This window comes from Chamaea fasciata, unplaced genomic scaffold (genome assembly GCF_029207755.1).
Source record: "Chamaea fasciata isolate MVZ Bird 193981 ecotype frontalis unplaced genomic scaffold, bChaFas1.0.hap1 SCAF_30, whole genome shotgun sequence".
In the NCBI taxonomy this organism is placed as follows: Eukaryota; Metazoa; Chordata; class Aves; order Passeriformes; family Sylviidae; genus Chamaea; species Chamaea fasciata.
This window is the reverse complement of record NW_027094115.1, coordinates 1,867,661-1,893,356: the sequence shown is the minus strand read 5'-3', so window position 1 is coordinate 1,893,356 and position 25,696 is coordinate 1,867,661. Positions and strand designations below refer to the sequence as shown.

Here is a 25,696-nt window from a genome sequence, read left to right as displayed (position 1 = left end):
CAGAGGAAGAATCACACTTCCACATACTTCATTTGAAGATTATGGAAGGTGGTTTTAAAGGTCAGGACTTGCTAATTAAGTTGATGCAATAGGAACTTAACAAAGGAAGCACCACTTACGTACCAGGAGCATTCTTCTCCCACGATTAATCTCTGTATGAAGCTGCATGTCTCAGGGCCAGCCTCATGTTACAGCCTGTTGCCATAGAGCTCCACTGCCTCCACGTAAGGAGCCACATAAAACCACAAATTATTTGTGCTGAGCCATGTCTGAGCATAAAACACCACGGCAAGTCAGTGTCCTGCCCCCGAAACACAACCTGACACACACAGCAGAATCCGGAGAGCGGCATTAGTGTGGGCTACAAACTCTGATGGAACACATCTAAAACATCACACTTCCAGTGCTGGCAGTCACGTTTGCAGCTGTCTCCCAGTGCCACCTGTATTCCTGTTGGCACTGACTGTAGAGCGAGTCTGGGGAGAAACCCAGCCAGACTGATGATAAATTATTGAGATTTACTTTTTTACAGATTATCTTGCACAGAATTTTAAACCAGGAAAACATTTGGCTGCAACAGACAAAATCAAATTGTTACGTATAGATGTTCTGCACGAAAAATGCTGAGTGTGTTTATGGGTTTTTTTAATGAAGAAAATTTATGCAAATGTTTTCACCCTTCAGTTTAAAGTAACCTAGGGGGATGCAGTGGTTGTACTGAACCATTTTCAAAGCGAATTCATCCTTCTCCCACATTTCAGCCTGGGGCCATTGGACCAGGCTTGACATCAGAGACCTGGCGGCACTTCTACAGGGATCACTGACTTACCATGAGGAGATTTGTCTTTTTATGCCTTGCTTTGAAAGCCTAATGAACTTAGGAAAAGTAAGAGATTATAAGGATTTAGGGACCAAAGCCTGATTGACTGGATCTGGACAATATTGGCAACAAATGGAACTATTGCACTGCTCTGTCACTCCAGGCAGAAGGGCTGTGATGGGGCACCTCACCTGGGCTGGGCTGTGGGCTGGGATGTGGAATCCCATCAGCAGGGCTGACCCTCCTGCTCTGCAGTGCCCCAGCATCGACCCAGAGCTGCCAGAGCGACACCAGCTCCGGGCCAGCCTGGACACCCAGGGGAGAACAGCCAGCCCAGCACAGGCTGGGAGTGCAGGCTGCGTCCAACCCAGCTCACTGCAGAGCTCTCTCCACACCTGCCTGGGGAAAGAAATTGTGTTTGTGCTGTAATTAATTTGCTGCAATTAGCTCGTAGTGATTACTAGAGCACACAGATTTTTGGGTTTGTCTCCTGACAAAAACGCCTCTGCAGCACCCTGGATGCTGCTTGGGGGAGGGTTCCTTTGGGGAAAGAAGGCTTGGAAAAGTCAGGCCTGAACCCACATGACTGATGTGCCCTATTTCTGTAAATCATTCTCTCTGTAAAGAGGCAGTTTAGCTTCAGGAACACTGGCGGCTTGTGTTATTACCCAAAACACAATAAATGAAACCGCCCCACAGCTATGAAACCCAAGGAGATGTTTACTCATCTGTGAAAAACCCATTCTCCTCCACACATGAAAGGCATCGATGCAAGAGCACAAATTAATCACACACAGCTTCTGCAGTGGCCCCGTGTCCCCACGGAGGGAAGGAGGTGATGCTGCAGCGCTCCTGACCCGTCCCTCCACAGCACTGGAGGCTCAAGTGCAGCCCGGGGGCTGAGGCTCCTGACCAGCAGAGCTCTGGGCAGCCCCCGGGCTGCAGAACGGTGAAGGTCTCTCCTCTGACTCGGCTGCTTCTCTCTGCTCAGATGCCCGAGGCAGGCAGAGGGAAGGAGCTGCCGCTGGCTGGTGCAGGGCAGAGCTGCCTCAGTGCAGGGAAACTCGGTGTCTGCCGCCTCCCCGCAGGCGCACAGGTGTCCAGCCTTACCTGGGGTGGCACGGGGTGGGATGGGGTGGCCTGGGCAGCTCAGCCCCTGCCAGGCTCTGCTCCCCCCGGGCAGCTCTCAGGCGGGCTGGTGGGCTCAGCAGCGTCCAGCCTCGGGCTTGCAGCAAAAGCAATAAAGCGAACAGCTTCTGTAGAGCCTGCAGGAATCCTACCAGCAGGAAAAAGAATTCACACTTTCTTTTCAGTGTTCTCTACTCATGGAACCATTTGTTTCTCTAGAGACAAAGAGGGAAGGAAGAAACTCATCCATTACACAATCCCCAGGATTCACTGCTGTTGCTCTGCAAGTGTTGACACAAACCATGCTGGAGAAGGTGAAGAGAGTGTGTTTATTTCTGATTGAAGACTGATTACATCACTATCATGGATAAAGTAGTAGAATAATCTTATACTCCTGGGAGAAATCTAGGAATAAATATGAAAAAGTAAAATAGTTTGTTTCCACTGTCCCTGAAGATGACTGATGAGTAAGTGCTGTATTTACAGGATAGTTATCATACTCTAGACTCTGTGCTGAATAAATATTGTCTTGAAAGGGTAAAAAAATCCATTGAAATATTTTAACTCACCACAAAATTAAAAAAAAAAATCCATGTATTTGTCCAAAGCGAAGGTTAGTTACATGTTAATTATTGAATCCACATAGGATCACTGTCCATGAAAACCTCCTGTCCTGCCAACCCGCTCCCCTCCACAGAAGCAGCGTTAGTGCCTGTCCTCTTCTCCACCGACGAGCCACTATTGGTTCTTCAGGCTGCAAGAGAGAAACAAAGCCCAAGTCACGCTTCATTCTGGTGTATTTTATGAAAGAAAACCACCACAGCAAATTGGAAAAAGTCCCCTTCCTTTAGGTGCTAAATTTGAATTTAAGAGCCTCACAAATCCTGCCCAGCTCGCCTCCTCCGTGGCCCAGCTCAGCTCAGCTGATGAGGAATTCCTCATTGCAAATGGCATCGGCAAGCTCAGGTCTGTGCTTTGGGCAATTAACCCAGTGCGTGGGTTTTACATAAGAATAATTAATCTGTACACCCAACACCACAACACAGAGCTCTACGGGCTGTTCTGGGGCTTTCAAATTATGATCAAAACAGAAGATATCAGAGATATCTTTATTTTCACTTACATTAAAAGGGAAGGGAGACAAGTTAGATCTATAATGAGGGGAAGTATTACATTCTCTTTCTTCACAGGCAGTGTAATTATTCAGTTGCTCCCTTGAACTGAAACTATGACAAATTAAAATGCCTATCAATTCCATCTACCTTTTGTAACTGTTCATCTTCTGGAGTTGTTACTGCTCCAGAGGTTTCTTTCTGCATAAGCCACCATGTATTACAAAAAGCACACAGAAATGCTGCTATTACCAAGTGTTACTGTAGCCACCAAGGTAAGAACAAAATCATTTGGGTGTAAAGTGCACAATACAACTCATTTACTCTAATTCCCAGAAATTTACCGGAAATCCTCTATCAGAGAACACCTTCATTCCGAGTGAGGATGTGTGGAAGGAGCCCAACCTTCCAGCACCAGGGACAGGGCTGGAAGCACCCGGGAGAACCAGAAATACCATTTGGCACTGAATCTGCCCCGGGTGGAGCCGGGCCAGGCAGCCCCAGAGCTCCCCAAGCGTTGGCTGTGCCAGACACAGATCCTGGGACAGGCTTCAGCCACAACGGGCTGTCAATATTTGTTCACACCTTTTAAATAGATGGGAAAAGTGATGTAAACGAAACCATGGGAAAGGGTGACATTTCTTCAGGCATGATATTAACAATATTTTGATTAGCTCATTCCTGAATAGCCAAGCAGCTTATGTTGATAAATAGCCTGTTCCAATTAGACATCTGTGTTCTCAGCCTGAAAATAAAAAAGAAAAGAAAGGAGAGCCCGCCCAGACCCAAGCCTGCTGTCTCTGCTCCTCAGCAGGACATCAACCATCTGGGCTTCCACAGGGCACAGCCCAAAGTCAAGGCTGAGCTGTGCAGGAAGGGCTGCAGAGCCACTTTCCCTATCAGACATGACCATTCTTAACCCCTCAGAATTAATTTTGACCACTGAATTGGTTTCACCCCAATGATGGCAGCAGGATTGGGTCCCCTCTCTGCAAAAGTCCTGAAATTAACCGGGAAGCCTGAGCCTGAAAGGGAAACCCTTACATGTATTAGCATCTATGAAAGTGTAAATGAGTGATTATAAAACCCTGGAATACATTTGTGAGCTCTAGATGTGGCAGAGAGGTCTGGCTGATCAAAGAGACAAAATGAAGGCGAGAAGACAAAATTCTTCTTTATGGAAGTGGGAACTGTTATCCCCACACAGTCAGACTCTTAATTACCAGGGCTGGATCTCAGCCTTCCGTGGCTGCCAGCCTGAGCAGTGGAGCTCAGCTCTCCTCAGCTCTCCAGCACATTTTCTGAGGCGCGTGACAGACCCAGGGGTGACACCTACCCCCAGCGCGGGGCTGGGCTCTCTGCTCTGCAAAAAGCTCCTCTGCTCCTTGCTCCCACATGCCCAGAGGAGGCACCTCACACCCAACCCAGACCCTCTGGAGTGTCTTCCCTAAAGGCAGCTATTTTCTCCAGGCTGTGGTGATGTCCCAGCCTGTTCCCAGCCCCTCTCCAGGAAGCGCTTTTTGCCAAGCCCCAGGGTAGCATTCTGCACAAGCATTGTTTTGACCCCAGACACTGAATATCCTCTGTCTCCTTCCACAGCTGTCTGGGACTATAATCCCTGTTGTTTGTTGCAAAACACTTTGAGCAGTGATTTTTCATCTTCACGGTTTGCATAAAGCAGAAAAGAGGGAGGTTTTGTTTCTGCCAGCCCATGGTGAACAGTGAGGAGTGAGGCTGGCATGTGCCTCCCTCCCAGTGTCTCAGAAGATTCACGACTGGGATGCTGGCTGCTGCTGGTGCCCACAGGAAGGAGCTGCTGGTGCCCACCACGGTTCAGCCAAAGCGGGCACTGGCCCTGCCTGGCACCCTGCCCAGCTCTGCTGCTCTCTGCTTCTTGGGGGAGGAGGGAAGGAGAGAGGAGATTAAAAAAAACCCCATCTATTTCTGGAAAGCAAGTCAAACAATGACTCAATCATCCCTACACAGTTCATAAATCCCTAATTAAAGGTTTAGTGCTCCTCCCCGCTGCAGATGTTCCAGAGTCCACATTCCAAAACTTGCTCCGTGCCAGCACGTGCCCACAGCCAGCAGCATCACACATCGGAGCCTGAGCTGAGCCCTGCACTCCCCACACATCCAATGTGGCCTTTAATCTTAATTTTCAAATTATGCTCAAGTACCTGCACCCTGGAGAAAAAAAAATGGGAGCTGGCAGGTATATCTGTTTTGTGTATGCTGGAGGGATGAGCACCAGCTCAGTATTAGCTCCCTCTTCCTGCATCTTTTATTCAACACCAAAATACCAGCCAAGACACTTCCAGCTTCCTTCCCAAGCCCCATTTCCCCCTTCTTTTGGTCAAACAAATGTAGTGATGTATTTCCAAAACTTAGGCCACTCTGTTTACCAGCCAAACCGTTTGTGAGAAAACTTATCAAACCACCTGCAGTTTTTGTTGTCAGAACTCTCAGGAATTCATCAAGGTTACTGAGAAAAACAAGACTAAAATAAGAACTAAGAGCCCGAGAAACTGACTACCAAGAATGCTAAAATGAGATCAAGGAGGCACAAGGTGATGATGGACCCTGACCAATTAGTGTCCTGAGGAATGTGTGCCTGCCTCGTGGGCAAGGCGAGCCTGCCAATGAGATGATGAGTGAACAAGCAGCTCAGAATCTATAACTGTATAACTGTAACTATAATCTATAACTGCAGTTTAATGTGAACAATAAAGGCTTCTGTTCAATCGTACTGGTTGTGTATTCAGAGGTCCCGAATCTCCTGCAAACAAAGGCAGCCAGAAGCACTCGGGGTAGCCCCTGAAGTTCCTGGGAGTGGCTCATCTCTCCTGGCCACACCACTCAAGGAAGAGCAGCTCAGCTGCAGGGTACAAGATTTAAACTGTGCGCTGCCCAGGGAGCCCCAGCCCTCCACGGGGCAGTGCCGGGGCCCAGGTCGACACACCCAAGCTCTTGGTGTGTATGCTGGGTTATTTCAGGCAGCTCTAACTGCGGCTCTCAGCGTGCTGCTCTCTGCAGAGCTCTGAAGAACAGCGATAAATAACCACAACACAGCTCATTGCTCATGAAAGTTCTTCTTCTCTCCTGAACTCCTGAAGCAGCTTTTCAGGAAATTCATCGGCCTGGTATTTTTTGGGTGGTACCAGCTTCCATCCTGCAATCACTGTTCCCTGTTTTGCTCCTTGCCCCTGAGCAAAATCCCTGTATCCCTTCAGCCCTGTCCTTCACAAACTGCCCCTTTCTTCAGGTTTGTTTAGTCTTTAACTAAATGAAGTATGACAGCTACATAAAATGTTTTGTTGCCTTGGCAACTGCAGTCCAGTGGCTTCAGCCTGAGTTACGAGGCAGAGGACAGCCTTGACATTAACCAACAATAATGAGAACAGCAGAAACCAGTGTGGGAACACTGGCTGAGGAATGAGTAGGGGATATCCTCACCTGCCCCCAGCTCAGAGCACACCTGGGAGCTGCAGTGGCCCCGGGGGACACCACGGCTGTGGAAACTCGGCAAAGGACCGGGTCTGCATTTCCAAAGTCCCTTTCTTCGTATAGAAGAGGTAATTGCTTGGAAAAGCTAGAGAGAGACAGATGTAGCCCTGCCAAAATCTGCTGTTTGTGCTGCCCAGCACATTCCTTTGCCCTGAGGATGGACTGAGCCCAGGGCACGTGTCACCCATCACTCCTGCCACAGTGAAAGCACTAATAACTTCCCAAGGTGTTCATTCACAGCACTAGAAATTAAGATTTCTTAATCTCTGCTAATTGCAGGAGACTGCACAACAGAGCAGAAGGTGCGGGGATGACCCAGAGGACCAGGCACCCTTCTGGTGGGAACTGGTGACACATCTTTCTGCACATCTCTATCTCCCATCCATGGGGCTGCTCTGGTTTGAGACAGGCTCCTTTATCCCTCACAACAATACCAACAGCAACCACAGCAGTAATCACACAGATTTGGAAGGACTGGCAAGGGAAGGATAAATGACAGCTCTGGGCCAGGGCAGCATAGCACAGATGCTGCCATTCCGGGTTGCCAAGAGGAAGAGCTCTCAGCTCTGTTTTCCAGCAGTGGGAAGTATGGATCCCCACCCTGTCCCAAGTGTTCCCACATAACCTGGCTGGGCAGAGATCCCCGTCAGGGAGACATGCTGAAGAACAGGAGATACAGGCAGCAAAGGTCACAGATTGCCCCAAACCACAGCTGGCTCACTCATTTGGCCCCAGCCCACTGCTCCACAACACACCTGCGCTGCCAGGTGCTGGATCACTGCGTTTGGAACACATCCAAATGCTCCCTGAATAAACAGAATAGAGCTAACATGAATAATACCAGGAACCTGTGACAGTCTGACATCAGCTGGGGAAGGGCTTGGCTTATCCTTTGCTGGCTTAAGCACAATGAGCCATTAGTAGTCATTGCCAGTTCTGCTCATCCTGCTCACTTTTCAGACTACCCTCAAAGCTACCTGAAGCACTTCAGGTGTATCCCTTTATATTCCACTCCTAATCTGGGCAGTTCCAAATGATTCAGCCTGAAATGGTTCCCACAGCTCACATATAAGTGCATTAAGAGCAATTAGTTGATTAATCTAGTCTCTGGTATCATGTATCTCCATCACTTCATTTTAATAATTTGTAGTAATTGACAGAGCAGACTCCCCCCAGTTCTCATAGCTGGGTAATGCATAATTACTCTAAATCACAGCAAAAACTGTTTCACTGGGAAACACCCAATCCCCCTAGGCTCACGGTGTCTCTTCTGAGGTTTCACACATGGAAGAAGCTGCAAAGTCAGTATCATTATCCACAAGTCAGTGGGACTCCAGCAAGTCCATGTGGGTTCAGCCCTGCACTCCTCGACCTGGAGGTGCCTCTGTGTTTTTACAGCAGCCAGAGCACAGCTGGGTCCTGGAGCTCAGCCCCCAGTGCCCCCAGGGAGCTGGAGTGCAAAGCACTGTCACAGACCATTCCATCTTGGCAGGACACGCTGCCTGGAGCCCTGGGAGAAGCGCCGTGGTACTCACTTGGTCTGGTGTTTGGAGCCCTTCAGGTGTGCGTGGTACTGCTCTATGGAGTTCAGGGTGACGTTGCAGATGTTGCAGGTGTAGCTGCGCTTCAGCCCTGTGAAGAAAACCCACGTCAGTGAACCCTGGGCTCCAGCTGTGCTGCAGGACCAGGGCCAGGGAAGCAGGGGCTGCACCAGGGGAAACACTCTTGTGCCTGGGCTATAGACTGTTCAGAGTCAAAATGGCAGCTGGGAAGTACAAATAAGTGAAAATGACTGAAGAAAAGGGGAGAAATAGAAAAAAACCCAAGCAGCAACCTATGCTCCAAGCAAACTTCTAGTTAATTAGAAGGTACTTGGATCCACATTTCATTCCCAGTTTCACAGACATTTCTCTTTGCAGTGACCCATCTATTTACTTTTCCAGGCCAGGGTATCCAAGCATTAGAGAAACCTAAAGGAATATTTTTAGATCTGAGCAGAAGAAAGCCAAGTTCAAAGGCGAATCCCCCCTGAGAGTGTGGTGCATCTCTCCTGAGCCCTCCTCAGGGCATCATTGCTGTGTTCACACTAAGCACTCGAGGCACCATTCATCTGGCACAGCAGCCAGATCACTTAGGAACCCTCTTTTCCCCAGAGGGATCCACTCTGATTTATCCACCAAAGTGAACCAGCCAAGCACAGATGCTGGTCTCCAACAGCCCACACTGGGCAGCCCCTGGCTGAAGGTCAAGGCTGGCAGGGTGCAGGGGCACCAGGCAGGCACCCAAAGCCAAAGCAGGAGCTCTCTCACCTGTGGGGTTGTCCCTTGGCTGCAGAACAGACTGTCCCCAGCAGAACTAAGGGCTCTGTCTAAAAACACTGGAGCCATGGGATTCCTAGCAGGGTCTGCTGTGCTCCTTAGGAACAGTTCTGATGGTCCTTGTAATAGTCTCTTCTGGCTTTCTACAGTATTATTTCTTCGCCAAAATTGTTAAAATGACTCATTTAGAACAAATAACGTGGCATTCTCAAATCTGATCAGTCCATGATCACCATAATTAACTGCACAGGTAATAAACAGCTGGACCTACAGGCTCTCAAAAAATCCCTTGTCTTGTTTTGCACTCTAGACACCAGCTACACCAACAGCCTCACTCTTCTCAAACGCTTCATAATATCTCTCACCCAGGAATTTGGCACAACACGAAAATCGTCTTTAAATAATATTTCAAAATTATTCAGATGAGTGCTTGAAAACAACAAGCCAGCAACTGCAGAGGTATTTAAGTAGTTTCTGTATTTCTATGTAATGATGTGGCACAGAACAAAAATCAATTTGCAAATGTGCATATAGATTTTCTCCTTACAGAATTTATTCTTGATGGAGCAGTGATGGTTTTACAGTCACGCCCTTTGTCCATTGCTGGCAGCTCCTGTTTCCTTTATTAAACCAACAGGCATCAGAAGCCACAAGAATCTACCAGAATGCAGCTGAAGGAATGGGAAGGCCAGTGCATGGCTGGCATGGTGTGTCAGCACAATCCAGCAGACTGAGAACTTGGACCCCAGCAGGATCTCCCCATGGCAGAGCAGCACTGGGAACTGAGAAACAGGTAATACTTTAATTTAAGGTAGTAAGGTTCTGCTGCTCAGCCAATTTAGCAGCAAGTTAACAGCAGCCCCAGTGAATCTTAATTACTGGTGTAGGTGGAAACGCCTTCAGCGAATGCAGCTCCGAACTGGGGATGATGATTTTCTCCCTCAGCACGTCAAGGCTACTCACAGCGATGAACCAGGGGGAACCCTGTTCCCCCTCCCTGTGTTCTGTGCAGGGAACTCAGAGCTGTTCCCTGATGCAGCTCTTCCCACAGGCTGGAACATGCAGCCATGGACTGGGCTGGTTCCATGGACTCGGATGGAGATGGAGAGAGGAAAGTAGCCTCAAATGAACAGCAGGATGAGACCACAGGCAATAATCACCTCCAGGATATAAAAATTACCAGAATTTGACCTCACTGGAGTTCATCAAAGCTGCTACTTGGCTGAAACGGGTTTCCTAAAACTCCCCAAGCAGTGCACTGGGGCTGAGCTCAGCCCTACAGGCCACCTGTGACGGGAAGGGGGTCCCAGCCTGAGCAGTCCATACTGGCAGCTGCGGGGCTCTGGCTGTAGTCACAACCCCTTTGGCATCCTCTAGGCACATCAGCATTGCCTCCCCTGCAGCGTGACATGCATTCATGTAAAATTGAATGCCCTCCTATCCCCATTAAATAAAATATTAACAAGTCAAGTTATTAATGTCATCCTGCATAAAATACATTAAAACCCATTCCAGGGGAGTCCTTGTTAAACTGCTTCTTACTAACCACAAGTGACAGCACAGAATGAGAAGTATTTATAAGGCATACAAAGAAATTATGAGCTGAGATGGAAAAGGAAACACAACTCTTTGCCTGACTCTGGAAGAAAGCATCTGCAGCAGCACCAATTGACCTGAGAATACAAAGGCTCCAAGTGACATCATCCCCGTGCCCTTGTCCGTCTGTGCTGCAGAGGTTCCTGGGCTTTATTTCAGGGATTCAGAGTACCTGTTGCAGGGTTTGGCTCAGCCCCAGCATCAGGCAGAGCCCATCACAAACCACCTGCCACTGCAGAGCCCACCTGCCCGGGAGAGGGAACTGGAGAGGCCATGGGGGGCACCAGACATGAACTAAAACTGCTGAGGTGTGATTTGATGCAGGAACCCTGACATTCCTCCCGGCCGTGCCTGGTGCAGGCTGGGGAGGGTGGGAGCTGTCAGATGGAGCCACCAGCTGCCTCCAGCCGAGCCACGGCCACTCCGTGCTGCTGAACAGCCACAAGTTGCCAGAGCAGAGCCTGGAGTTTGGGGGTTGGTACCCACCAGGCTTTGTCTTCCTATGATCTGTGCCAGGGTGCAGGGGCAGCCAGGGGAGGCAGCTCTGCGGGAAGAAAACTCCCAATTTCTTCCTCTTTCAGGGTATGTTCCCATGCTTCCCTGCCCAGCAGGAGCAGCAGGGATTCCAGGTCAGCCACAGAGTGGGGTGGGACCCAGAGCAGCTCTGTCCACAGCTGGAAAGCCACAGAGACCTGCTCTGAGAGTGGGCTGGACACTGCACTCTATTCGGCCAAGGAAAAGGGATCTGTGTGCCCTGTGCTGCGGCTTTAACTCGACACAGACTGCAGAAACAATGCTCATTTCTCCTTTTTTGTTTTTCTTCTCCTCATTCTTATTTCTGAGAAGAAAATAAGACTTCAAAATTGCAGGATGAGCACTTGGTGAGAAGAATCAATGTTTTTGTTTCCTATAAATATCAATTGTCCAAAAATATATCTCTATTCTTATTTCTCCAAATATACATTCATATTTATCAATAAATATTTTATTACAGCCATTATCAAAACATCAAAGGCTGCTGAAATGTTGTACTTCAACTGACACTGCCTGTTCCAGGCTCACACAATGCATCAAATGTTCATCTCCCACACTAGTCAAAATAGAATTAATATTTAAGCTGTGATGGGAGAAGCCACCGGGGATGCAGAGGAAGGAGATGACTTTGCAATCCAGGGAAAACTGAGGCAGCAAAGACAGTGTGGAGCAGGGGGAGTATGGGGATGTTGTCCCCACCACAGCCATGTCCTGCTGCCACTGTTACCTTGCAGCCAGACATGATGTTACCTGCCAAGGTGAGGCTGTTTGCTCAGGCACAAGCTGGAAATCATTCTGTCTTCAGAGACTGCTTTCAACGCCTGTAAAGATCTGCTCTAATCTTGCAGCTAAATGCATCCAGGAGAGCCTCTCTAGATGGACACAGATGGACAGATGCTCACGACCTAGTTAGAAGAAGTGAGAAAGCTCTCCCAGCTTGGCTCCCTGGGCCTGACTGCACCAGTGGTGCTGTGGAGCTCTGGGCACTGCAGACTGAACCCCTGAAACAGCACCCTGAGGTGTCCAAGCAGAGCACCACACCTGTGCCCCTACTCCAGGCACATATACAGCCTGGGAACAGCTCTGCTGTCCCCTCTCCTGTCATCCACAGACACTGGCAGGACCACACTGGATCCAGTGCAAACCCCAACCACGCACAGCACCACTGTGAAGGTAAAAACCAGCAGCTGATGAGGCTGTGAAGGCTTCCAATTTCAACCCTCCCAGGAGCTAAATGAATAAAACACTTCCCAATTGATTTATTTACAGTTAACGACATCCTCAGCCACTCCTGAGCTTGGCACCGTTCGAAGTACCGAGCACTTCCACGTTATTGCCCCAGGTTTTATTCCCACATATTTCCAGCAGCGGGCAGTGACTCAGCCAACATGAATCATTGATGGCACTGTGAGTCACACTAGGTAGCACAGGAGGATCAAGATAACCATTACAAGGTTTATGGGAGATCAAGAAATGCACAATATACTGTATAGTCATTAGTATCTAAAGAAAAATTATTTCATTTAGCAAGGAAGAAAACGCCAGGTGTACCAAAACATTATTGCGAAGCCTCACTGGCAAACCAAAGTTCTCCCACATAGCTCTGAATCAAACTTGTCCCTCTTCCTCAGCTGCCTCAGTCAGTCCCTGTGTGCACATGGGACTGAGACAAAAGGCTCGAGCCTCTCCTGCGCCTACACCTCAGAGTAAACAGGTTCTTGTCAGGATTCAGTCCTGGACACATCCTCCGCTGGCACAAACTGCACCTCTCCACCACAAGCTCAGGAGGGCCTGGGGATGCTGGGGGGCTCCAGCTGCTGAGACTGCTGGCCTGGCTGTGGCTCTGCTCAAGGGTGGCTCCCAGAGGGATGTAAGCCCAGGGCACAGTTCCCACAGGGACCCCGCTGGTGCCAGAGCCCCTCCCTGTGGGGCCACCACAGATGGACGGACAGACAGATGAAGAAAACCTGCTCTCCCTTCAGCAGGAGCACAAAAGACTTGTGTTTAACATCCCTGTGGCAAATGCTCGGCTCCTGTTGCTGCTGCCGACCCAGGGCCATCACAGCATTTTACAAACACTAATTAAATCACGGAAGACAGTTGTCCCACTCTCCATCAGGGAGATGTAGGGAGTGCTCTGCCTCCTGTCTGCACTCCTGCGTGGGGCTGAGCTGCAACGTGCTCTCCTCTTCCAGGGACAGGCCACACTTGCTCAAGGACAGGTGTGTGCACTAATGGAAAGGACTATTTTAGGACGAGGCAAAAGAGATACCTAGGAAACAATTTTGAAAGGATGCTGCTAAGGCTGCAGGCTGACATTCCAGAGCAGGGGGATTTCTTACAGAACTGGGAACCTGACGAAGCAGTACCAGCACCCCGGGCTCCCTGCGCCGCTGGTGCCTGCAGTGGCCAAGGGACCCCACGGGGAGCAGGTGTCTGCTCTCCACGTGCAGGTGTCTCACCTCGCAGCTCCCCCAGGTCGAGGGTCTTCCCCAGCTGCTCCAGGAGGTCGGCCCTGGCCGCGTTCTTCTTGTGCTTTTTGCCGTCGTAGTGCTGCTGTGCCATCAGGGGGTTGTTGAACCAGGCGGTGCAGAGCTGGCAGTACCGGTCCGAGTCCCGGCGCTGCGGCGGCGGCGGCACCGCCGGGGCTCTGTCCGTGTGCGGCGCCTTCAGGGAGCCCAGGGCAGCCTCTGCAAAAGGCAACGTTCAGACATGAGCTCTCCCAGGCTGCCTGAGGAACGTCACACCCCGAGGCAGATCCCACATTAGACACAGGGAATAATTAGCTGCAGTTACAGGGTCCCAGTGGATATTTTGGATGGTGCTGCTTGGAAAGTTACCATTTCTCATTAAAAAAAGCATCGTGAAAGGACAGCCCGGGACTGTTCCTCAGCTCTCTGCATTTCACTAACTGGGGAAGGAGGATGCTCTCGGTGCAGTTACACATCTTATCACTGTTCTGACTAAATTTGCTAAACTTATCCTGCTTGAATTGCTACTCCCAGGAAAAATCGTCAGTGGAGAATAAATACACCGCGCAGAGCCATCTCCTTCTCAGGTTAGAGAGACATATTTATCATTATCTCAGGATTCTTATTTTTCAATTTATTTGGTCTCAGAAAGAACGGGAAATGCCATAGTCATTGCAAACTGTCAGAGATGAAAAAAAATGCTCGAGTCAGTCCCATCCTTCAAAGATCTTCACATTCTGAATTATCAGGTACCAGCAACACACGACCTTAATTTAATTCTATTTTCCTTTAGATTCATCAAAAGCTCATCCAGGAACACAGAAATGACCCCCAAATCATTCCAAAGAAAAGTGAGTGATTAGTCTTTATATAATGGAACGCACTTTCTTCAATAGTTTCCCAACTTCGTACAATACGAGTCACAAACCCATGGAAAAAAGAGTCTGAAGTAAAATAAAGTTCAGGTAATGCTGGAAAACAAAAACATACAGTGACTAGCACTTAATTATCACACCTCATTCAAAAATTCCCTTTTATGTGGCTTTCCTTTTCTTTTCTTTTCCAGATGAAATGTCTGTCTTTAAATAATTAACAACCTGCTCTCTCCATGGTACTGGAATAGGCACATTTGGAGGTGGCAAGAGGTGTGTGGTGGCTGTCTTTGATCAGGAGATGATCCAGCTGAGCCCTGATGAGCACACAGGGCAGCAAATGCCAAACCCACCTCAGGGTCTGACACCAGGAACAGCAACACAGGGATATATTTAGACATATAATTATGCCTGGAGCCCACTGTGATTGACTCCATGGCTTGAGAAAGTTAATATTGTTATAAATCTTCTGCTGACCTGCTCAGTAAGGGACACCCTTCAAGGAAATTCTATCTTACATATAACCTTACTTACAACCTTATCAATTTCCAGGGGTTTATAACCTTCTATTGTTTTTGATGATGACTGCCAAGGTATCAGAGTTCCAGCAGTGATGACGCTGCCTCTGAAGAGCTGCTCCAGGCAGGGTCAGGCAGGGTCTGGCTGGATTTTGCTCCTAAAAAAAAAGTCTTTTCTATGGTTCCAGCAGGAGAGACTTAGCCCAGCCAAGGTGCATGCAGCAGAACTGCCAGTGTGAGCAAAGAGCAAAGCCAGCGGCCAGCACAGTCATTAGGAAGAAAAGTAGGGAATTGCAATACTTCCTGTTCAAACTGGAATTACGCAGACTTTGCACGTGCTTGACCCACGGAAAGCAAGCACAGCTTGCTTCTTGCAAACGTGTTCCTGCACTGCCCAAGGAGCCTCCCTGCAGGAAGGGTCCATGCCCAGAGCCCAGTGGTGCCACACACACTTGGACAGCCCTGGTGATGCCTGGGGCCCCCAGCCCTCTGCAGCACCCCTGGGCAGGGCTGAGCCCAGGGAACCAGGCTGAGCTGCAGAGACGTTGGGAGCATTACAAACAACCGGCAATTTCGGCAGCCCAGGAGCTCTGCGACAGATCTGACTTGCTGCTCCACAAGCCCCAGGCTACGAAGTTAAATCTACCCAACCTTTTGGCCAGCTTTCTCCTTGTTTCTCTGCACGCTGCTGCCGGAGGGGGACCAGGGAGGCTGAAGCTCACGGAGCTGGTGATGTCCACAGGAGTTATGTCTCCCGCTCACTAAGGAAACCTGACAGAAGCATCTCTGCTCTCAGCCACCCGCCGGCCCAGCGGCCCCGTGGCTGCACCTCTGAGCCCCTCTCCATGCGGATGGTGGCTTGTGCTCCCCTAAATGCTGTGCAGGAGGGAGGCTGCCGGGGGGCCGGCACTCCTGCTGCAGGGGATGGCACCAGAGCCCCCCATGCCCCACCAGCCCTGCTCCAAGCCCACATCCACACCTGGCTCCCATGAGACCCTGGGCTACAGCTCCACAGCAGAGACCCCTGCCTGCATCACACGGGGGCTGCCAGGGGCAAGGATTTCCTCCCAGCACTCACCGTGCAAAATATTTTCTTTAAAGTCACATTCCTCAGGTCCACTGACAACCCCCACCAGTTCTAAGGTGTGCTGAGCCCAGCCTGGCAATTAATGAAAACATCCCAAATCTACCAAATTCTCCCAAAGAGAAACAGATGAAAGTTGACTTCTCCACAAATGCGAATTTATCATTTTGAAATGCACTACATAACTGCTACAGAACAGCAAATGCCATCATTCCCTGAGCAGCGACATGAAAATTAATAATAAACACTCATGAAACGTCAAAAGTTAAAAATGTTTCTCCATCTAAAACACAAACATAAAAGCTGTGAGTTTGACTATTTCAAGTATTTCAAAATGCTAAATAGCTCATGACAGTCTGCCTTACGTTCCCTTTCGCTGTGGGAGGGAAGTGAGAAAGTCTTACTTTGCTGCAAGAGGCAAAATACAAAGTTAGAAACACTTTAGCACTCTGGCAATGAACTAATGTTTGACTTCTTTCTCACATCCAAAGCTTTTTATTCCAAGCTGGATTTAAATGGCACCCAACTTTTTCCATTGGCACACTCCAGAAACTCAGCATGAGGACGAGAAAGTAAGTGAGCCACAACAGGGGGGCACTGAGAAACTCGGTTTTCTTCAGAAGAAATCCCAGAAATCTAGGACTAAGACTCCAGCTGCTGCTGGACAGACCCTTACAACCAAACCAGAAAGTCATTTACTCAGTCCCTTCTGATGTCCCAAAGCCAGGGTCATTGCACTTTCCTGGAATGATGCCTGCAGGTCCTCACACTTGGACCGATGAAGACAGCAGCTACTTCCCCCACAATTCTTTGGATTATTACTCGTGGTGATGATGGGATGCAAGCTGACAGAGGATGTAGGAAATGACTAGAGGAATTCATCAGCAAGAGTGGTGACATAGAGCCTCTGAGGGCTACAACCTTGTACAGCAGAGCAACAGGAAAGATCACAACTACTTCACTGCCATGATGAGACATCGTTTCTGTGAGAAACCTGACTGCTGGGCCACTTCTCCTGAAAGCACCGGCAGAGAACGGGACATCTGCGTTCCATCTGGATGGTAACTGTGAAGGAGAACGTACATCTCTGTAAGGGGTCTAAGAATAGATGTGATTTTCTTCGGGACTGATGAGACAGAAACCCCAGAATATCAAGCAGCAGAATATCCTCCCCAGGAGCATCCAGCACACTCAGGGCTGTGCTTGGTTGGCTCTCAGCACTCATGAGCAGTGGAGTCTCTGAAGCTCTCTCTGAGAGACTTAATGCTCCCTGGTGCCAGCCACAGAGGACTGGGAAAAAACCCAGTGAAAACTGCGGGGTGACTGTAGGAAGCCCAGAAAAATGCTGTGTCCAAAGGGCACATTTCTGAGAACTCCTGGAGAGCAAGGAGGTGCTTATTAATGTATTCCTGAGCTCAGCTTCATCTTCCAGATCAAGTGCCTGTAAGAGCTGATGAGTCCTTGAGTTGCTCCTTCCTAGTGATTAGGATGGCTGAAGAGCCCGTTACTCCAGAGCACGCAGCATGGCTTACTTAGAGCCTCATGAGGCTGATCTAGACGATTAAAAAGTGAAACAAAACCCACATTGCAGGGCTGCAGATCTTAGCAAGCCCTAACCTGGCCAGGCCGTGTGGCTGAAGGGTGAATCCAAATTGCCAGCTTACACAGGAACCAGTCCATGGACTATCCCGAGATCCAGCACTCGTGTGAACATCAGCTCACCTGGACTTCACCAGGAATACCAGGGTTTGTGGCAGGTCCTTTGGTGCCAGGGCAGGAGCTGCTGGCAGGCTGCACATGAGGGACGGGGCTCAAGCTCTAAAGCGAGCCCTGGACACACAAACGCCAAGCCCGAGTTCCCTCTCTGTGCCCGTGCAGCTGTGAGGCAGCTGCAGAGAACAGCCTGAAGAGCCCAGTGACACAGTGAGGTGTCAATGACCGCGACAGCTCATGCGAGACCCTTCCTCCTGGCCGACCAGGGGTGGTTCCCCAGGTTGCCGTGGCCTTACCTTCACCTCCCACAGGACACACTGGTGCCCGAGCATGTTAAACCCAGTTTAACATGCTGCTGTTTAACTGGTGGCCAGTTAAACCCAGCAAACCCCACCTAACACAATTCCCCACACTCCCTCAGGCAAAGGGACCAACAGCTCCCAAGTTCACCCTGGCAAAGGACAAATCACATTCTCTGTATCAGCATCTACAGTCTGTGAAGTTAAAAAGGCAACAAAAACCACACACACAGTGTGCCAACCCCCGTTATCTAACCACATCTAGGATTTACATGCTAGGCAGGGTCCAGTACACACAGCTCTGTTTGTATTTTGTGCTGAAGGAAGTGCCACTGGCAGCAATTCTGGGTCACATCTGTCTGCAGGACCTCAGCCCAGCAATCCTTCCTGGAGAAAGGTGAATGCTTTGTTCAAGCATTTTCTGCTTCCACAACCACAGAGGAATTTTTTTTCCCCCACAGATTATTAGTGGTTCTTGGGGACTGTATGGTTAAGCAAACAATAAGATGGTTAAATTGTCCAATTTCAACATTTGACTTTTTAAATGTGAAAGTTAATATTCTGCATTACTAGAATCACTGTGGAGGAAAGCATGAAACTCATCTGGGCAAAAATCAAGAGACAATCAATCCAAGGGTTTTTAAAGCCTGGATTTCCCTCTGTGGTAAGAGCAGATGATGCTCTGTACTGTACAGGAACACCAAATGTTTATTAAACATATCAGATGAGTTGATAATTAAACTGCTGATAATTAAAGCCAGGCTTGGCTATCTGCACCCAGTGGAGACATTGTCTTCCACTGAGGAAACACTTTGGAACTGTGGAACGGGAGATAGGGCTCTCACACCAGGGCCAGTCCCAGCTGATAAACCCCTAATCTACATAAACAAAGCAGACAATAATGAGCATCAGGAATTTCTAAAGGTTGTTATGACAGCAACACAAACGAAGAGCTGCTTCTGCCAGCGCCACCGCTCAGCTTTCCACGTTGTTCCCGTGTTCTGCCTGCACACACCGAGCCAGCACCCTGGCCAAGCGCCCTCGGCCCCCCGAGCCCACAGGACTCTGCACCAGCCCCTCCTGCTCCCCCTGGACCTACCTGTGGCCTTTAATGCTGGTTGTTCCCCTAGCAACAGTTTTAACCTTTTGGCATGGATTTTCCCTTGGTAATGCGATTCCGCCACCACTGCTGAGGTAAAGGACATGTTACATAGTGTGCAGCATTTGTTCTTATCCACTGAGTCACCATCACTGCCCTGGGTGGAGACAAAAGCACAGACAGAAAAAGAGGTGTATAAGCCCACTAAGCACAGTCACAGAGAGTGAAGAGAGGAACAGGAGGGAGGGATCTGGGCTGTTATGCCAAGGCCATGGCTGCCAAGGGGTTTCCGTCCCTCATCTCTCCCAGCCTTGCTCCTGCCTCGTCCAGCCCTGTCCAGCCTGGGGACACCTCCAGCTCCGCAGCAGCTCCTCTCCGGTCTGCACAGGGAGCTCAGGCTGTCACTGTGTCCCACGGAGCTCCCGGCACATTCCCGAGCCTCCCCTCCCTCAGCCTTTGTTCCTGCTCTCTGGCCACACAGACCCAGAGCCTTCCCTGCCATCCAACACCGATGCCTCCTCCTGATGCACTTTTTAAAGAGACCCCAAAATATCTAGGGGGACACAACTGGGGGGCACAACCCTCTCTGCAGGTGGGAGAAACGAATGAACAGTCTGAAATCACACAGGTCCCTCCAGCAGGATCCAACACCAGCCTTGGGTGAACCCAACACAGAGTGGACACCTGACCCACCAGTGAAGGTTATTCCCCCCCCCCCCCCCCAAAAAAAAAAAAGCACTTTTAGAAAAACGACCGATTTTCACCACTTTTTTGTTGTTGATAACTGTAAATCAAACCTTAGGGAGGAATCTCAAGAGGTGATTAGTACTGTTCTGAGTGTAATTTGCACTTCTTTTAAATAGCTTTCTCTCAAGATATTTTATATCTTCAAAGGGAAATCACTTGAAAGTTAAGAGCAGAGTAGAAAATTTCCAGTATCTATTGATCATCAGTGGCAACATATAAAGAGCCTCCAACAGAGCTCGTTTGAAAAGCTGATACACTTCGGTATTAATGCACCAGGGTCTCTTCCTCTGCCTGGGCTGCTCTTCAGTGACATTTTTTCCTTTCCAACCTACTTTCTCAGCTAGACTGAGAAAGCAATTAAAAATAAAAAATTAAAACCCCCTCCAAGAGCCCTCCAATGCCTCATGCAGAGTTCAGGGTCCCATTCACACCGACCCACAGTTCACTGTGCAGCTCATGTGGGTCCACCCACGTCTCCGGGTGAGTACCTCGATGCGTGGGTAGGATTTCAGCCACCAGCAGGAGAGGGGTGTCCCCAAACTCTTGGTGGGTCTACGAGCCCCTCTGCACATGCATGACAAACCTCTGCTCCCCAACAGCCAGTTTCATACACCAAGGGCCATTAGCTGTAAGTGGGACGCACGAGGTATTGGGGCTCTGCCATTTTCCCAGGTCTGCATCATCCCTTAGCAGCATCACCTCCCTTCCCTCCTCCACAGAGCCAGAGGTGTTCTAGGCTGATCTGGCCCTGAAGGGTAATTATGCCTTCTCATTTGTCAGGGGCTGTTTTACCTGAAACCAAAGAGGCTGGGGGAAGCCAATCCGGGTGTCGTTTGTCACCCGCTGAATGACACGGCGCTGACAGGATTGTGCAGGCGGTGAAACCACACGGCTGCTCACCCAGGATGCCTCAGCCGGGGCACAGGGCTCCACAGGGCAGGTGGCTGCTCCCTGGGGATGTTCTGCACCCATGTGAAACACCATGAAACAGTCAACAGGCACTAACAGCTCCACTGAGCTTCTGTAAATCCACTGGCAGCTCCTTGACCCAGTGCTGCCAGACCCAGACAAGGAATATTTCTACCTTTTGTTTCTGCAGCTTTCTCCAGGCGATCCCTCCTTGCAAACCTTCACTACAATGCAGCACAGAAGCCACTGGCTTCGCACAAACTGAAGCCCAACAGAACACATCACTGGCTTGGAGTCAAAGCATCCATCTCCCAGCACTGACATCCCCACTCTTCCCCTACTCTGCAGCTGTACTGAGCCCCTCCTCAGCACCAAATTAAACCAGTAATGAAGAGCACAACAGCTGAGTTGTGATCCATTGGAAGACTACTTGTATAACCCTTCTACTTCTCACTCCAAAGGGCTAACGGGTGTTTTGGAAATGCAGTTTTTGCCATCTTCCAACAACAGCCAACCCCTCCCTTGGCCTCACAGAACGGTCAGGAAGCAAATGCTGTTTCCAGCCCCATTGCACCGAGTATCCACAACTGCAGCCACCTCTCCCTCCCGCTGCCACATGGCAGAAGGACAAGGTGTTATAGTTCTGTGGTCAGCAGAACACAAACCCAGTGGCATACAGCCATGTAACAGTTTTGATGAAAAAAGGGCTAATATTCCCTTTTTAGTTGCAGATGCTTCTACACGAATTGGTTTTCACGGATTGTTTCTAACACTCATTAAAGTCGCTGTGCCATGGCCTGAGTGACACTGCTGGAATAGGGCACTGCACTGCATGTGTACATGGCAGGGATGTTATTGTGCAGCATTAGAGATGTCCTAAATAGTTCTGTTCTCTCTAAATGCAAAGGCTTGTGTAATATCTGATCAGCAACAGGGCTACTTTGAGCTGTAAATGTTGGCAGATTTTCCCTGCTATATTTTTATAACACAAATAATTTTAGAATTTAGGTCTGGCCTAGCCTAGCATTCACCTAGAACATGAGGACGCGTTAATCCACCCCCACTAGGGCTGCCCTTGGCAAAAGCATCAGCAAACACAGAATTACATTCCTTCTCCCTATTGCCTTCCACAAAAGCAGTGGGAAATAGTTCAACTTTGAATTATTTGAGATCTGACTGGTTCTCTGTCCTCCGTATCCCATGCTGAGGTGCACATGCAATATGTGGTTCCTCGTTAGACATAATCAAACTCCTTAGAGGACCCAGTTCCCTGTCTGCATGCACCTGTCCATGGCACTGCCCACAATAATAACTCAATAAAATCACTGCACGATCCTGCTACGGAGGGGAAGATTGCATCTGCAATTGGCCTGTCTGCAACAGAAAAGTTCACTAGTGTTTTAATTACTACATAAAATGAGCTTTCAGACTCCTTGGGCAAAACTTGCATGTTTCTCCCTTTAATTACAAGATATCACACTGAATATCAATAGCACTCAGCCCCAGTCACACTGAACTGGTTTGGATGCTGCGTGCTGGGAACCTCGCTGCAGCCCTGACATAGCCCCAGAACGTGGGAAGGAGCCGAATGAATAATTCCCCATGAAGCCAGCTCTTAAAAATTCAGTCTCCTTCTATCCCTGCCTGACAAATGGCTGTGAGCTGGTCCAATTCCTCATCTTCATTTGTTTATTTGAACACAGCTGAGGAAACCAATAGCCAGTCTTTAAACTGGCAGACTGAGAGCCTTTGGATAAAGCACATAACTCCCAGAAGGAGTCCGCAGAGCCCTGGGGAGGTGACACTGCTCTTGGGGACCTCTTGCTCACCGCAGGGGCTTTCAGCCATGACACTGCAGTGGCACTGCTGCCATCCCCTGATCTCCTGCCAGCTGGAGGACGCGGCAGTGCATGGCAGGTGCGCCTAGAGCAGCTCTGTACCTGCACTATGCTCCAGGTGTACACACCCAGCTCCACACCCACCTCTGCCACCCCACACTGCTCCCCAGCTGAGAGCGCTCCCACCTGCCCAGTGACCCTCACCCCGGAGAGTGGCGTCACATGCTGCAAGTTGGGTGAAGGGGTCTGGAAGTGACCCACGTGCTGCTCCGCTGCCAGCAGCACCCCAGAGTGGCCAGCACCCCACGCCTGCAGGCACGAGGCTCCCGCAGGCATTGCTCCTATCACCTGCCCCAGCTGCTCACCAGCAGACCCAGCCACCACACTGAAATGGAACAAGCCCTGAGTATTTGCCATCAGTATATTTTTTCCTCTGAAAGAACATTCAAATAACTAAAAACGCAATTACTGTTGCTGATGCACATAATAATTTTTGTGTAGTTTATTGAAAATTATTTCCAGTTACTTTGCATTTCAGCTAATCTAAATGTTACCTCTGGGCACCTGATCATCTGTGGCTGTAAGAGAGAGAATGTTGTAGCCCAGAGTCAATGATTCATGAAGCAGCTGCATAAACAGGGGCTTGGATTATACCCACATTTTCTGACCGGAGCTTTTTCGCCGGGCAGCCTCCGTCGACGGGGTGAAGCATGTAGTAGAGGCGGACTTTGCTGGCATGCTTCCGACTCTGGAAGGCAAAAAGAAAAGGAGGAGGAGAACTGGAGTTACAAGGAGCAAGAGACTCAGTTGCTGTGCTCACTACACCAACCCACGGTCAGATTTCACACACCCCTGACGTACATATCCACCACTGGAGGAGAAGAGGGGGAAGGACCCAGGTGAGGAGCATTTGCACCTCTCAGAGTTTTCACAGAGCTGAAATGAGCTGTGGATTGAAATCTGCCATCAGCAGAAGAAATAGTCCACCCTGGCCCCTCTCCAAGTCCTGCTGCCTGCAGGCCCTCCAAGACACAGCAGGGATCAGACAGCGAGGGAAGGACAGCATTTGTTATTAGACCATTTCCATGGTGGGGCAGATTGAAAGATGGGGATTACTGAGCTCCAGCCAGGGATACAACAGCATCCTGAGGTGTCAGAGGCACACACACACTCCAAATCCACAGCTCCTGCGCTTCTAGAATGATAAAACCTAAGAGGGGTAAAAAATCTCCCATGAGGGAGACGAGGAGGTTTCACACGGCCGTTGGGCACAGCTGGAGCTCACGGGCAGGTGAGGGTTAGAAGAGCCAGGAGATCCCCGGTGACCCCAGCAGCAGCAGCCAAAGCAAATCCTTGGGACTTGCAAGACTTAAAGGAAGATTCTAAAGCTTCTACAGCAGGAGCACAGACATGAACCTTCAAAACCTCGACTTACATCAGGTCTTGTCTTCCGCAGATGCAGAGGGGAAAAGTCTGCAGCCACAAAATACCTGCAGCCAGCATGTGAGCAGCAGGCACATGGGGAGCTGTCACCATGCAAATGTTTCCTTAAAATCACCCTTTCCAACTGCCCCACAGAAAAACAGCACCGAAATGTTATAATTTCAGATCCCAGAGCTGCAATTTAAAAATATTAAATTATCATTAGCATGTTCTGGAACATTCTTTTTCCTGTGGTATAAACTTGGAGCTAAATTTGCAGGGAGCTATATTTGTATTCGCATGCAAAAATGTGACTATGCAATAATTTTTTCCACAGAGCAAATCAGTCAAGATAAATAATGTCAAATATCTGTCCCCAGCTTGTCTTCCTGCTGCATTTAGCAAATGCGACCTTCCATGGTCAGAGCGAAGTGCAGGAAACCCCGAAGCTCCAGCTATCAGATGAGCAACCCAGACAGCGACTGCGTAATCAGAAAATGACAAAATAGATGTTTGAAATGCACAGGACAGAGGTGCAACGCCACTCCTGGGGCTTGGCTGCAGTCCCAACTTCCTGCCTGAAGTGATGCTTAGCGGGTCCCTTGCACGACCCGGGGCCCGTCAAACACACTGTAAAGGCAATGTGGCCAGAGCTTTCCAGCTGAATTTCTTCCCTGAGTATTGACACCCCGCAGAGAGAGCAGTCAGCCTCCCTCGAGTCATCCTCCCCATAGTCACGAGGCTCTTCCCTCGGTTGACTTCATCCAGCACGTCATGATGCCCACGCGCACACAGCCACAGCCTGCTCACTTTAGAGGGTAAAAAATTTGGGAGGGGTAGCCGAGTGTGTGTAAGCTGCAAAGGTGTTAAGAGGAATCATTTTTACGAATCTGCTCCGTGGCACTCAGCTGGACCATAAACGGTGCCCAGATGTCGGCGTTAAAAGACAGCAAAGCCTCAGCCTTCCGTGAAACACCTCTCACCTTTCTTGGCGCATTTGTTTAGATTTGTGAAAGCCAAGGTAAAGAAATTACTTATGTTTGGCATTATTTAAAACTACACAGCTCCTTATGCAACCTTATTATCTTACGGTCATAAAAGCGGAGCTTAAAATCATCCCTGGCCTCCGCACGTATGTGGTGAGCATCTCCTTCCCTCTGTGGAGCAGAGCAAGCACAGCCCATTTGTCATCCATTTTATCTCTGGCATTTCCTACATTTACATGTGTATTTATCATCCCAACACCCCAGCAGGAGCACGGCAGGAGCACAGCGATTATTCTTGGTGTGCTGCTCGCAAACAGCACTGCGGGTTATCCTCTCCCTACTGGAAACCTGCAGCTTCAAGGCACAGCGAGGGCAAGTGCCAGACACATGGGGGGGCCAAAGGGAGAACCACAAACAGGAGCCAGAAAACTGGGATAAACTGGGATCAGGGCACCTCCAGCTCCCATTTCGACCCATCTCACCGCATGCACAAGCCTCAGGAAAGACAAAACCTTGCCACATCTGTAAATCCACAGGGCAGAATGAGCACACTGCCTTGTGGAGGCACCTCCAACAGCCACCACAAACTCATTTTGGGTGAAATAAGGTGCTTCTGTGCCCGTGAATATTTCTTTTGTAGCTGAACAAAGTGTTATGCCAAAGGCATTTTCACATTCCTGTCTCTAGTGGGAACAGCACCTTTTAAAGACACTAAGTCTGGTT

The 25,696-nt window shown here is 49.4% G+C and overlaps 1 protein-coding gene across 1 annotated transcript in view; it reads right to left on the bottom strand.

Moving 5' to 3' along the window:
- Nucleotides 1-2,524: 2,524 nt before the first annotated feature.
- ZMAT4 (zinc finger matrin-type 4) overlaps nt 2,525-25,696 on the bottom strand; it is a 46,369-nt gene continuing 23,197 nt past the window's right edge. Inside the window, exons 3-7 of the mRNA XM_066206205.1 lie at nt 23,224-23,313; nt 19,072-19,228; nt 13,478-13,705; nt 8,103-8,199; nt 2,525-2,702 (exon numbers count right to left, since the gene is read on the bottom strand). Of these exons, the coding sequence (XP_066062302.1) occupies nt 2,687-2,702; nt 8,103-8,199; nt 13,478-13,705; nt 19,072-19,228; nt 23,224-23,313 (588 nt within the window). The 3' untranslated portion in view covers nt 2,525-2,686. The remainder of the gene's footprint in view (nt 2,703-8,102; nt 8,200-13,477; nt 13,706-19,071; nt 19,229-23,223; nt 23,314-25,696) is intronic.